The 14769-nt window shown below is 41.3% G+C and overlaps 1 protein-coding gene across 7 annotated transcripts in view; it reads left to right on the top strand.

The window, feature by feature from the left end:
• Positions 1-14769, top strand: part of DST (dystonin) — a 391490-nt gene that overhangs the window by 367671 nt on the left and 9050 nt on the right. For 5 of the 7 annotated variants that reach the window (XM_066604043.1, XM_066604051.1, XM_066604016.1 and 2 more), the window contains 8 exons: positions 45-233; positions 318-447; positions 4238-4401; positions 5661-5823; positions 9610-9764; positions 9861-9935; positions 10689-10706; positions 14598-14715. In XM_066604043.1, the coding sequence (XP_066460140.1) occupies positions 45-233; positions 318-447; positions 4238-4401; positions 5661-5823; positions 9610-9764; positions 9861-9935; positions 10689-10706; positions 14598-14715 (1012 nt within the window). The remainder of the gene's footprint in view (positions 1-44; positions 234-317; positions 448-4237; positions 4402-5660; positions 5824-9609; positions 9765-9860; positions 9936-10688; positions 10707-14597; positions 14716-14769) is intronic. The other 2 variants (XM_066603991.1, XM_066604007.1) reach the window with 1 other exon arrangement.

The raw sequence follows: 14769 nt of genomic DNA, 5'->3' as shown, positions 1-14769 counted from the left end.
AATATACAAAATTTACAGTATTCACGTGTTTAAACTCTGTCTAGGTCTTGACTTGGGCAAAGCAGCATCAACAGAGGCTGAATTTTGCTTTGGAAGATGTAATAGCCAAAAAGGAACTTTTAGAGTCTTTGCTCCAGTGGTTACAGTGGGCCGAGACAACACTCAACGAAAAAGACAAGGAGGAGATCCCGGAGGAGATAGATGAAGTTAAAGCTCTAATCGAAGAACATCAGGTAAGATGAATTCTCTTGTTCAGGTTAGGCACTCCATTGTGGATTTAGGACTACATTTTATTTGACTTTATTTGTCATTTTCAGGCTTTTATGGAAGAAATGACTAGAAAACAACCAGATGTAGATAAAGTTACAAAGACTTACAAGAGGAAAGCTGTTGAGTCTATGTCAGGTCAATCTCAAATCCCTATCTTAGAGAAAGGAAGAACAGGCCGTAAGTATTAGAGGGCCATAAAAGTCATGGATATAGTCAGCTATATTTAAAGCTTCAATGCCCATAACTGTATGAAAGAGATCATAATCAATATCCTGCATGACATAATTTCTGGAAAGCCCTATTTGAGTACAATGATGACATTTCCTTGAATATTAATATGCCTCATATGTGATGGAGGTCAGGACTTGTATTCATATACACTACTGGTCAAAAGTTGTAGAACACCTCAATTTTTCTAGTTATTTTTGATATGAACAGATTTCAAATAACGTGAAATGGTTCAAAAGTAAGTTAAGAAATAAAAATATTATGAAATTTTAACCTTAATTGCAACCACAATCTGAATTTATGATATTAAACAAAGATTTCGTCCAGAGTTTTAGAGGGTGCGCATTATTGGAATGGGAGAAGCTGGATGGTCGAATTGACAAATTGCCTGCTATTTGGGCCATTCTGACCATGCTGCTATGAGGTGTTGGGACCAGTGGATGTGTCAGGGCATACACACAAGGCGACTGGTCTCAGGACGCCATTGACAGATCACCAGTAGAGGATTGTCTGATCGCCCAACAAGCACAAGCAGCTCCAACTGCTTCATTGTTCACCATCTAAAGACAGGTAGCACCATCATTACAGACCCTGTATGCGTTGGAACCACTTCCAAGTGCTTGGCTGAAGGAGATTAGGTCTCAAAGCACCCATTATTTTTACTATCCTTGACACCCACCCACCGTCACCTCTGCTTGCAGTGGTGTCGTGAACAACGAAACTGGACTGCTACAGAGTGGAATCGGGTTGTCTTCAGCAATGAATCCAGGTTTAGTTTGGGCACTACTGACTGCTGTGTTTGTGCATGGAGACCTAGGGGTAAGCGCCTCAATCCTGCCTTTGCTGTGGAGCACCAGACTGCTCTCACTGCTGGTGTGATGGTTGGGGGAGGCATCATATACAACAGTCAGTCACCCCTAGCAGTGGTTCAAGGGACAATGACAGCTTAGTGATATATTCAGGACATCCTGCAGTCACATGTGTTACATCTTATGGCAGGGCTTCCAGGAGGCATTTTCCGGCATTATTATGCTTGGCTGCACACAGCAAGGGTGTCACAGAAATGCCTCGACAACATTGTCACACGTATGTTGCATGCCCTGTCACCAGATTTATTGCCAATAGAACATGTATGGAAGTATCTGGGACACCAACTTCAACAGCCTATAAGTTTGCACAATCTAGAGGTTCAGTTAAAGCAAATGTGCACCAATATGCTGCAGGATACCATACAGAACCTGTATGCTTCCATGCCAGCCCGTATGGCATCTTGCATTCAAGCTAGAGGCTCCCAACGGTACTAGATCCTCCCTACCAGTGTTCAGTTTTCCGCAATAAATTATCCTTTTGCTCTAATTTTGTAATCACTTACCTATATTAATGTTACAATCACACATAAAGTTTCATTTGATTCCGACAACTCCTTCTAGGTGCTCTATTTTTTATTTTTTTTTTAAACAATGATTATACTTCTAGGTTATGTCACAGCTACTTAAAGAAGTTATCTTAGTTAGGGGAAACCCCTGTTAATGGGTCCCTAATGTATTAAAGTAACAAATCAGCAGTTGCTCACCTCTCCCCCCAATTTTGTCCTCCACTGCTGGCACTGGTCTTTGCTGTCTGTTTACAGGCAGCTCTGATATCCTGTCAACCTGCTGTAGCAGCCAATGTCAACAGTGATTACAGTGTGTTGTCATTGGCTGCTGCAGCTTGTTTTTAGACAGGCACAGCCTGCCATGTGACGTCACAGGGAGACTGGAACTAGCGGTGGAGGACGATGAACAGGGGAACAAGGAGAGGTGAGTAACTGCTGATTTGTTATTTTAATGCATGGGGGAACCATTGACAGGGGTTTTCCTTATCTTGGACAACCCCCTTTACAAGACAAGAAGAAACTGGTAGGCTTCAAAAACTGGATTAGCCTGCAAGTCTCTAGACTTAAAGGGGTTGTCCCGCGGCAGCAAGTGGGGTTATGCACTTCTGTATGGCCATATTAATGCACTTTGTAATATACATCGTGCATTAAATATGAGCCATACAGAAGTTATTCACTTACCTGCTCCGTTGTTGGCGTCCTCGTTGCCATGGTGCTGGTGCTGTCTAACTTCAGCGTCTAATCGCCGGATTAGACGCGCTTGCGCAGATGGTTCTTTTACCTTCGGCTCCCTCCGGCATCATTGGCGTTCTGGCTCCGCCCCCTTGTACGCGTCATCGCGTAGCTCCGTCCCCGTCACATGTGCCGATTCCAGCCAATCAGGAGGCTGGAATCGACACATGTGACGGGGGCGGAGCTACGCGATGACGCGTACAAGGGGCGGAGCCAAAACGCCGCTGCTGCCGAGCCAAGCCGAAGAGAAAAGACCCATTTGCGCAAGCGCGTCTAATCGGGCGATTAGACACTGAAGTTAGACAGCACCATGGCAACGAGGACGCCAGCAACGGAGCAGGTAAGTGAATAACTTCTGTATGGCTCATATTTAATGCACGATGTATATTACAAAGTGCATTAAGATGGCCATACAGAAGTGCATAACCCCACTTGCTATCGCGGGACAACCCCTTTAAACCCCATTTAGCTTGCTTCAGATGAACTGGACAGAAGGGTGACAGCAAATCAGCTGTCAATTTTTCTTCCCAACATTGTTACAGAAGTTCCCACAAATGTGCCGCACATTTGTGGGAATGTCTGTAACAATTTTGGGAAGAAATTTCTGAACAATATCTGAATGCAATTATAGAAAGATTGTGTAAATTTGTTATATCAGAAAGAGGGGGCTTCTTTGAAGAGTCAAAAATCTAGATCCGTTAATTTTACTCATCTTAACTTGTTTGTGTTCTATGCTTTTATTTCAAAGTACATCTGAGACATTAAACTGTGTAAATACCTATAAAAAGTGGAAAAAATGAGGTGCTCTAAAACTTGACCAGTAGTGTATATACTAAGTAAATGATTTTACACTTTAGATAACTGTTCCTTCATATGTGTTGTTCTTCCCAGTACAGCAGACTGAAGAGTAAGCCAGAGTAATCCACTCCAGGTTGTTGTAGTAATAATAATATAAATGTGTTTCTTAAATCAGCCTATGCAAACATATATATATATATTCATATATCCATCTTCAAAGGAAATAGCTAGCAGTTAAATGGTTAACTAGCTCAATATTATAGGTTTGTATGTACAAGTAGAAGTTGAAGCTCCCATGTACAGTTCCCGTAGCTTGCTAGCAATGGGAGGAACTTCTTATCTCTGACTATATACTTTTGGTCCAAATTGGAATATTAATAAAGTCTATGCTACTTGGGTATATAGGAATTACATGTTCACATAGAGACATACACCTGGGGCGTAAACATATGTTAATCATCAGTGTAGGCCAATCATGAGTTATTATGATGATGCTGGTGTGCTCATATTCAGTATATTAGTATTGTACTTCCTTACAATAAACCAGAAGGGTATTGGGGGCTGACGGATAGCATCAGTCAGTTCAAATACATATATTCATGCATGAAGCTTCTCATTATAACCATTCTGGAGCAAACCAGTGAAATCTTCTGGAATATGATTTATTTCCATAACAAGGCATTGTCATGTAGAGTTTGTGCATATACCAATTTGAAAGAGCCCTTGCTGATTATTTCCAAGATTGCCACCTGCATGTAGCTTTTTTGCTTTCTGGCAATGATGTAGTTTTGTGAACTCTTATTTTCTAAATATCAATGTTCTGTATTTTCACAGGAAAACGTTCACCAACTCCTAACTTGTACCAAAATGGTGCACAAACATCAATAGAAACTAAAAACCCCAGAGTCAACTTACTGGTCGGTAAATGGCAACAAGTGTGGCTTTTGGCATTAGAGAGGCGAAGGAACTTGAATGATGCTTTGGATAGGCTAGAGGAGGTACTGTAATTATTCTAACCTTTCTTTTAATTAAGACAATGAACACCCAGTATCTTATAGGTATATAGATAAACGTATACAAACATGGCACTACCGTAGTAGATGATAAAGAGGTAGAAAAACACCAGAAATCATTGAAAACAATAAAATGTTTGCAACCAAAGTCCTTTCCAAAAGGAAAAAGCAAATTCAGAAGGTCTACACTACTTCTATAAATATAGATGTCATTGGATAGCCTCTAACAAAAAAACATTGGACCTGCTTAATTTAAAATATTCTGCAAGGCCTCGGTCACACGACCATTTTTTGGTCCAATCTGCAGACGCGCTTGCGATCTGCAGATCTATAGACCCAATGCATCCCAATGGGATCAGTCACATGTCCGCTTTTTATGCGGATGTGCGATCAATTATAGGACACAACGATTCGCAGAACACGCCTATCTGCGTTCTGCGCATCGCTGTGTTCTATATATGCACTCAATGGGGCCGGCGGCAGCAGCGCCGACCAACATTGAGAACATATACTTAAAGATCGTTCTCCTCTGCCACAGCTGTAACAGCTGTGGCAGAGAAGAACGATGTTCGCCCATTGAATTCAATGGAGCCGGCAATACAGCCGGCTCCATTGAAAGCAATGGGCTGCTGGCGAGCGCAGGATTAATTTTCGGGAAGGGCTTAAAAATATAAGCCCTTCCCTGAAAACCATCCTAAAATGTGAAAAATAAAAAAAAAAGTATACTCACCTTTTTCTTGCAGCCGCAGTTCAGCCGCGGCCGGCCGGCAGTTCTCCTGAACTGCTCTGTGTAGTATTCAGCAGGCGGAGATTTAAAATCCCTGCCTGCTGAATGGGCTGCCTCTGATTGGTTACAGCCCTCACCAATCAGAGGCAGCTCTCACTCAACCATTCATGAATTCATCAATGGGTGAGTGAGAGCGGGCAGCGCTGGGCCGTTTAGCTGAAAACGCTGCTAGCTACAGATTTTTCGGCGAATCGTTGGCCCCGGTCACGCGATTTGCAGATGTGCATCCGTCATGCGATCGGCAAATCGCGCGAAAAAACGCCAGTGTGACCGAGGCCCAAGGGGACAAGTTGTATCTTCAAAACAAGAGCCTTACATATATATGGTTTAACATCACAAAGTCCACCTTACAATTTATACCTGAAGCGATAAGCAGGTATTATTACCCACTTCTGTGGTTTATTTGCTTCCCTCTGTCACTAGATGTGTATGTTAATGAATGTCCTTCTCATTTCAGCTACGAGAATTTGCCAACTTTGATTTTGACATTTGGAGAAAGAAATATATGCGATGGATGAATCATAAAAAATCCCGTGTGATGGACTTCTTCCGAAGAATTGATAAAGATCAGGATGGAAAAATAACACGGCAGGAATTCATAGAAGGAATTCTTTCTTCAAGTAAGGGGCACCGAAATAGGTTGATGAAATGTCACTGTAGGTGCTGCTAGATTGGTGCTTTCTTCGCTGACGAGTTACATAAAATGCTGCACCCGTCTGACAGTAGACAATTGTACCTTTACTTCAGCTTTCAGTGTCTTGTTAGCTACCAGTTTTCTAACTTGAATGAAGCAGTAGCTGTTCCTCTACAGATAGATCCAGAATTTCAAGTTACTAGATGCACTATTGTAATACTGCCCCGTGCAGCTGCACCACTGACTTGGTTTTAATGTAACTGTGTCATGTACTGTCTTTATGTCATGTAACGACTCTATGGTCATGTAGATAGTGGGCATCAGCTCTGCAATCTATCACAATTAGAGATGAGCGAGCGTACTCGCTAAGGCAAACTACTCGAGCGAGTAGTGCCTTATTCGAGTACCTGCCCGCTCGTCTCTAAACATTCGGGTGCCAGCTGGGGGCGGGGGAGAGATCTCCCCCCCCCCCCCCCCGCTCCTCCCTGCTCACTCCCACAACTCACCACTCTCCCCCGCCGGCACCCGAATCTTTTGAGACGAGCGGGCAGGTACTCGCATAAGGCACTACTCGCTCGAGTAGTTTGTCTTAGCGAGTACGCTCGCTCATCTCCAGTCACAATCTATCTAAATGCATTTTATGCCATAATATTTCCAGTGATGAGGGCTTTGGACTCCTTCGAATCCTTGCCTATTATCTATTTTGTGCTAAAAGAAAACATTTTGCAATTTGTTTTTATTAAACGTTTTGCAGCGTTTTTCTTATGCAGCCCACTTGAAACCTTCTTATAGGTGCTCTCCTAACAAAATGTTTTTTAACACAAAATAGGTAAAATGCAAAAAAAAAAAGTATTCAAAGGTGTTCATAGCTTTTAAAGTGACCCTTTGGTCCTGGGGACAAAATTTGCAGATGAACCAGGGGGTAGTAGTAATTCCTGTTGATCTCAAATCCGATGCTTCTTTGGCCTTTTAAAATGGTTCCTGTCACAAGCCAATGTCTCGTTAGTTTGAGGCCCTTCACGATGCTTTCTGATTGACCACTACTGCTCACACAAGCAGCCCTCGACAATCACAGCAGTGTGGTGTCTTAGACTACTGATGCACCAGCAGTGCTCAGTGTGCATCGGGTAGTCATTTGGAGAACTGGTACAGTCATCTTAAATAATGGAAGAATTACCCAGGAATCTGCTGGCTTAGAACATAGCACCGTAAAGAGATATCAGCATGATATATTTTTATACCCCCTCTTCCAGACACTGGACAAATTTTGCCAGAGTCACAGGGGGTTGCTTTAAGGTTAGGTAAAGATAAAGTCCCCTAGTGCAAGCACCGAGTTATGACCAACTTCTAAGGGGACGGCACATTGGAAAGTTTTCTTGGCAGACTGTTTTTTTCTGAGTGGTTTGCCATTGCCTCCCCAGTCATCTTTACCCACCTGCAAGCTGGGTACTCATTTTACCGACCTCGGAAAGATGGATGGCTGAGTCAACCTTGAGCCGGCTATCTGAACTAAGCGGGAATTGAACCCTCAACCTCCAGGTCATGAGAGAGAGCTTAGAACTGCATATTGCTGTCTTTAAGGTTAAGCCAAACTATGTAATGTGTATGGCTTGGTTTGTAAATGCATCTAAATGGTGTTCTTTTGTATCATTAAGGGCCCTTTTACACAGGGTGATTTTCTGCCTGTAACGAATGTCGTTGCCAGTTTTAGCATGCCAATAGGCACTTATTATTTACACCGGCGCAGGGCATTAATAGTGATTCTATATGACTAAACAATCGTTCCAATTATTGTTTGTTCACATGCAGTTTTGTTATTAAAAAAGTAACATAGTATGTAAGGCCGAAAAAAGACACATGTCCATCCAGTTCATCCTATTACCCCCCAATGTTGATCCAGAGGAAGGCAAAACAAACCAATGAGATAGAAGCCAATTTTCCCCATTTAAGAGAAAAAATTCCTTCCCAACTCCAATCTGGCAATCTGAATAATCCCTGAATCAACAACCCTTCTGAAGTTATTAATAATTATAACATATAATACTGTATCGTGCAAGAAAGGCATCCAGGCTCCTCTTGAACTCTTTCATCGAATTTGCCTTCTCCACATCCTCCGGCAGAGAGTTGCATAGTCACACTGCTCTTACAGTAAAGAACCCCTTTCTATGTCGGTGTAGAAACTTTCTTTCTTCTACACGTAGAGGATGCCCCCTTGTTACAGTCACAGTCCTGCGTATAAACAGATCATGGGAGAGATCTCTGTATGGTCCCCTGATATATGTATACATAGTTATTTGGTTGTCCATCAGCTGTTTGTTTTCTAAACTAAATAATTTTAATTTTGATAACCTCTCTGGATGTTGTAGTCCGCCCATTCCACTTATTACTTTAGGTGCCCACCTTTGTACCCACTCAAGCTCTGATATGTCCTTCTTGACTACTGGTGCCCCAAACTGCACAGAATATTCCATGTGTGGTCTGACCAGTGACTTGTAAGGCTAAGTTCACACTGGGTGGATTTGCCGCAGAAATTCCGTCCGGAATGTTGCCGCGGCAAGTCTGCCTGCGGCCGCTAATCCCGGTATTAGCCAGCCATGTGGACGAGATTTCTCAGAAATCTTGTCCACACGGATTCGAATGCAAAGCTGGCAGAAGCCGGAGCTGCGGTGCGGATTTCCTGGCCGCAGCATGTACATTTTTTTCCTTCTTCCGCTGTGGCCGCACTCTCCTCTATGGGAGCGCCGGCCGCAGCGGAAGAGTGAGCCGCCAGGCCGCTTCAAAACCCGCGGCTAGGTGCTGCGGGTTTTGAAGCAGCGCTTCTCCTGGCGGAAGACTTGCGGTTTTTCGCTGTGGCCAAACTGCGAGATTTCCGCCGGGATTTCGGTGTATGTGAGAACCCTGCCTTTGGGTGACTACCCACTAGCGTTTTTTTTTCCGTTGCGTTTTTTTTTTCCAAATGTCAATGGGACTTTCTAATGCTAACAACGCAACGCAACTTGCGTTTTTGTTTCGTTGCGTTTTTTACATTAGAAAGTCCCATTGGGTAGTCACCCTAAAGAGGAAGAACAATGTTCTCATCATGTGCCCTTATAGCACCTTTGATGCACCACGTGATCCTATTTTCCTTGGCAGTAGATGCCAAGGACATTACAGAGATTATTAATGATTAGTTAATGTGGATTCCACTCATGCACTGAGTTTATTTTACCTACAGGTTCCTGTAGAATCTCAGAGATACGTAACATTTCATGACAAACATTTTTCCGACTGTTTTTAGCTTACACTATTTTCATCTTACATCAGATCCTGCAATTAATTTGTGATTCAGTGGATGATCTTATTAGTTGTGCATAGTACAAAACACTGTAATTCATGAAATCCTATTTAGTAACAAAGGAATAGATGTGTTAACTATATTACAGTTCCTCAGAGCAGAACATTGATGTCATCCTCTTCTCTAATGTAATATTTTAATTTTCCTTCTTATTGGATTACTGGCCTCTGCTGAATATAATGTAGCTGTTCCAACATGCAGCTCTTCTACCCTGTAGTGGAAAGAAATAGTATAAATTGCTTTGGATAAAAAAAAAAATTAAGAATTTGTATACTGCATATGCTGGAATATTGTGGATTGTTATTGTGCGATATTTTAGCCTACGCTTTTACTGATATTGTCATTACCATATTCTTAGATCCCTAATAATGCCTGCAGTAGAAGTGACATAAACTGCTTGCAATATCATTTTAATGATTTGCAACCTTTTTTACCTAGAATTCCCTACCAGTCGTCTGGAAATGAGCGCTGTGGCTGACATCTTTGACCGGGATGGTGATGGTTATATTGACTATTACGAGTTTGTAGCAGCCCTTCACCCAAACAAGGATGCATACAAGCCTTTAACTGATGCTGACAAAATTGAAGATGAGGTATGTAAATGATAATATATACACTAATTCATTCATTTTGGGGAAAAAAAATATTTGCACAAGAAATGGAATAAATCTAATTGATATATTTTTTAGGTTACACGACAAGTGGCAAAATGCAAGTGTGCCAAACGATTCCAGGTGGAACAGATTGGGGACAATAAATACAGGGTAAGTTAAAGCAGTACATTTAAAACAGTGCTATTTTTGACTTAAGTATTGTTGGAAAGCAATGAACATATTTTAGGTATTGCAGTAGAGATCTTTGTAAAAACCCTGGTCCCTAGGTGCCATAAGGAACATTCCTATTTCATAGTAAAAAGACTAACTGTAGCAAACTGCAAAATCTTTTTGCTATTTTCTTACTGGCATTTAGCAAGCTGTTAAACATCAGTGTTAACCCTTTCCAATCCATTGTCTGACGTCTGAAGATATTATGATTTAAGGCCGTACAGCTCTGATGTTGGAAGACGTCCGTCAGGGTTCTCTTACTGTATATTGCCAGCCTCTCTGCTGACGGAGCCTATCCAATGTGTTACCTCATGTAGTACTGGGTTTAGCCAGTAGATAACGCCGTTGTATAATGTCAGAAAAAGAGTAAGCCCCCTAGGAAAACCAGGATACAAATTTGATTGGATAGGGTTAAAGGATTGTGCTACTTCTCCATTGAATATTATGGAGATTGAATTGGCAATCTGGGGTCATTGGACCTCCTTTCTGTCCTAAGGGATCAAGTAGTTAGACCATCACCTATGACGAAACCTATGCTACTTAATGAAAATATTATTTTTTGAAATGGGAAAGTGACAGTTCAACTATTTACGTTGCTGTAGTAGATGCTTATTCAATTAAGATATCCAAAAATAGAAAAAGTGAAAAATGTACACTAACGTTATTTTCTCTCCATTTTCTCTTTGTAATCAGTTCTTCCTGGGAAATCAGGTATAAACCAGTAAAATGTTTCCAATGTATATACATGATCATCTAAGCTTGCCTCCCGTCACCCAATCATAACTTACACCTCCATTGTGTTCTGCTTTGTAAAATGCATTGTTGCTTTGGTGAAGGGTCTTTACTAGTCTGTGACACAGCTGATTTCAAGCACTTTGTATCACTGTTCTTTACTACCGAATAGAAGCTTCATATCCAAAGTTTAGATCCTGCATTGTGTACTTATTAGTGATTCTTGGCTTCTCTTCTGTAGTAAGACAGGGATTTGATCCTAGATGTTGGTAACTCAGATAGCATGGTATAGTTTTGTCCAGCAGTAAACTTGACATGACTACAGAAATGTCCACCCTTACCTTGGCTTGAATTTCGGTAAGGACTCTAATTTTGCAGATCTTTGTCGGAGGCTCAATTTGAAGCCTAGAGCATAAATCTCCAGAAACAAAAGCCTAGTATGCTGCTCTATCTCGTTTTGGAAAATGTCATCTGATTATAGTCAGTTGGGTCTGTCAGGTGCCATTGGGGTCTGGCATTTGCTGGACCCAGCTATTTTTACTGTTCCGCTCTTATGAAGCAGTCAAGCAATTAAAATAAAAACTCTAGTGTGAAATAAGTTTAAAGGTATAGTCTTTGGGTTTTTTTTTAACATGGGAGCCTAATAGTGATAATGTCAGACAGATGGCATCCATCAGAGACATCCGTTGGAGATTACATATTTTATCATCTTGTATCAAGCGTCTCGGAATATATCGCATTAAGGGTGGAGACATCTGTAGCATGACGCATGATCAAATTATATAACATGAGATGATCTGCAAGTCATAAGTTGTGCCTAAACATACCATTATATCCACAGCAAAATGTAACCTACAGATCCCAAAATTACACCAATGTATTTGTATATGTAATGCTACTTCTACAGTATCTCCTTATGTTATACTTTATGTATATACTTACTGCATGCCCAGTATGCTATCTCCTTACCAATCATGTCATCTTGAGCAGCGCTATGTATAACATAATAGCTAATTATGTTACACATCTTTATATACATCATATTCCTTGAATAATACACCATATTATTGCAAATTAATACCCAATAACTCACACATGGAGAGATACTGTGCTACAGTTAAAGGGGTTGTCTGGGTACCGGGCCATACCATCAGCTGTTCTAAAATAACAAAGGCAGCTGTACTTACACGTCATCTTCCATCATGATCCAGCGCTGTAGTCCTGCCTCCTCCTGGTATTGGTTGTTGAATATTACGCGACTGCTGCCACCAACCAGAGGCTAAAGCATCACCACCTGTTCTTTTGGCATCAGCGCTCACATTCTGGGTGTCATGATGCCAGGAGTTCAGAGAGGTGATGCTGAGGCCTCTGATTGGTTGCAACAGTCACGTGACATCGGGGGACATCATCTTCAATAACGCTGTTAAAAAACTGTGGCGCTACAGTGTTGAATTGCAACGGTAGAGGATAGGTAATTACAGCGGATTTTGTCATTTTAATACAGTTGGTAGCAACCGGGCAATCCCTCTAATGTATATTATAATAGTGACTAGCAAATAAAGCCCTATGATCAGCTTTTCATTGTTATTGATGCATGTTCCCACATTATCCAGTAACCACATCTCAACTGTGTGTGTGCCAAATATATATATTTTTTCGCATAAATACCTTAATTCACATTAATTCCCCCCAACCTTTCTAGTTGTATGTTTTTGTACTGCCATAGAGTAATACACTAAAGCTAGTCCTTTATTGAAGCCCTATAACATTAGCTCGTTACATTTCAGACCTTTTATTCTACAGAAGCAGGGGCGGTTTTGTGCCTCTTAAAACACCTTGACTTTAACCCCTTCATGACATGGCCTATTTTGGGCTTAAGGACGCAACAATTTTTGGCGGATTTTCTTCTCCGTTTATCAAGTCATAACTTTTTTATTTTTCCGTCGACGCGGCCATATGAGGGCTTGTTTTTTGCGTGGCGAACTGTAGTTTTTATCGGCGCCACTTTTGGGTACACAGACTGTATTGTAAAACTTATTTTTTTTATGATAGCAGGGAGAGAAAACGCATCAATTCTGCCATAGATTTTTTTTTTTACAGCGTTAATCATGCAGCATAAATGAGACTTTCCATTTTTTCTGCAGACCTGTACGGTTACAACGATAGCAAAATTCTTACATTTTTTTTAGGTTTTCCCACTTTTCTGCAATAAAACCCCTTTTTTTTGGAAATCTTTTTTCTATTCTAAATCGCTGCATTCAAAGTCCTGTAACTTTTTATTTTATGATGTACGGCGCTCTGTGTGGGCTTCTTTTTTGCGAGACGAGCTGTAGTTTTTACTGGTACCATTTTGGGGTACATACGGCTTTTTGATCACTTTTATTGCGTTTTTAGTGAGGCAAAATGCTAAAAATTAGCATTTTGCCTCAGTTTTTTAGCGTTTTTTTTGCGTTTTTTTCCGTGCACAGTCAAAAGCATGTGCAACTTATTGTACGTGTCGTTACGGACGCGACAATACCAAATATGTGGGGCTAATCTGAGAAAAAGCATAAAAAATGTTTTTTTTACTATTTTTTTAATTCATTTTTTTAATCTTTGTTTTTTTTACAACATTTGTGTCCCTCTGGGGGACTTACAACACTGCCCTGATGATCGCTGTCATAAGGCATGGCAGAGCTACTGCTCTGCCATGCCTTATCGCTTATACAGCGATCATAGGCATAGGCAATACAGGACGCCAGTGTCTGGCGTCCTGTTACCATGGTGACAGGCCGGGCTCTCGCGATGTTATCGCGAGAGCCGGCTGGAGACACAGAGGGAGTCCGCTCCCTCTGTGAACTCTTTCCCTGCCGCGATCTACTTAGATCGCGGCAGGGAAGGGGTTAACAGCGGGGGGTGCATCTCCGATGACCCCCCGCTGTTGCAGCGGGACGCCTGCTGTGTCTGTCGGCCCTGCAGCGGGAAGGTCTTAAATTGCTTTCTGAGTTAAAATTGTTTTAAAATATATCTTCCCCTTGCCCAAACTGAAAATACAGATAGTACTTGCCTCTCCCAGCTACTCGCATCTTTAGGCAACTCAGGGTTTTCCCTGTGACGTACTGTTTACAGGCTACAGCAGCCTGTGTATGGGATGTCACAGGCTGCTGCAGCTAATCACAAAGTTCAGCTATTAAGAACTGCTGCCTGTAAACAGTACGTCTTAATGGACGGCTATGGTGGGACCCTGGAGAGGTGAGTATTGAAGATAGATTTAAAAAATAAATAACTGAGACAATCCCTTTAAGACTGTCATTAGGTATTAATAAGTTTAGGTTCACTTTTTACTGCTGTGTAGTTAGAGAGTCATTGCTGCTTAGATTGTACTATAGCTGTATACAGATGTTTGCGGATGTGATCATAGTTTCAACTAGAAATGGAGAACTAAATTGAATTGCCTAGTTCATAGATATCCCTTATTATTACTTACATGATTTGCTGCATAATGATGCATGTTATGGCATTGCATTAAATGCCAGCTAGGAAAAGCTAGGAATGTACATAGGGACCTCTTGTCTTGGTTCTGTACATAAGACTCTAATGAAGGGTCTTCACTAGAGCCTTACTCATTAAAGCCGTCTCTTTGGTAAGTACTGTATGGAATCATATTATGAGGATAAAATGTTTGATGTGCTACATTGCTTAATTCCTTTATTGCTGTTACTGTTGCCCATTGCTTTAATCGGTGTTGCATGGGTATTCTCAGATCTACACAAATTCCCTAAAATCATCTCTGAGTATCTAATACGATAAAATTCACGTCTTCTGCATGTATTTTACATATATTCTATTACTTGTTATTCACATATGTGTTCTTGTTGCATCTTTCCTAAGTTTGGTGACTCCCAGCAACTTCGCCTTGTCCGCATTTTGAGGAGTACGGTTATGGTTCGAGTAGGCGGTGGTTGGATGGCGTTGGATGAATTCTTAGTCAAAAACGATCCATGTAGAGGTAAGTAGTGTAGTGTCCAGGAACAAACTACCTCTGCCAAGAACTGATGTTGTG

The sequence above is a fragment of the Eleutherodactylus coqui genome, chromosome 1, assembly GCF_035609145.1.
Source record: "Eleutherodactylus coqui strain aEleCoq1 chromosome 1, aEleCoq1.hap1, whole genome shotgun sequence".
NCBI classification, from domain to species: domain Eukaryota; kingdom Metazoa; phylum Chordata; class Amphibia; order Anura; family Eleutherodactylidae; genus Eleutherodactylus; species Eleutherodactylus coqui.
Note: the sequence above shows the minus strand (reverse complement) of the source record. Positions and strands in the feature narration are given on the sequence as shown.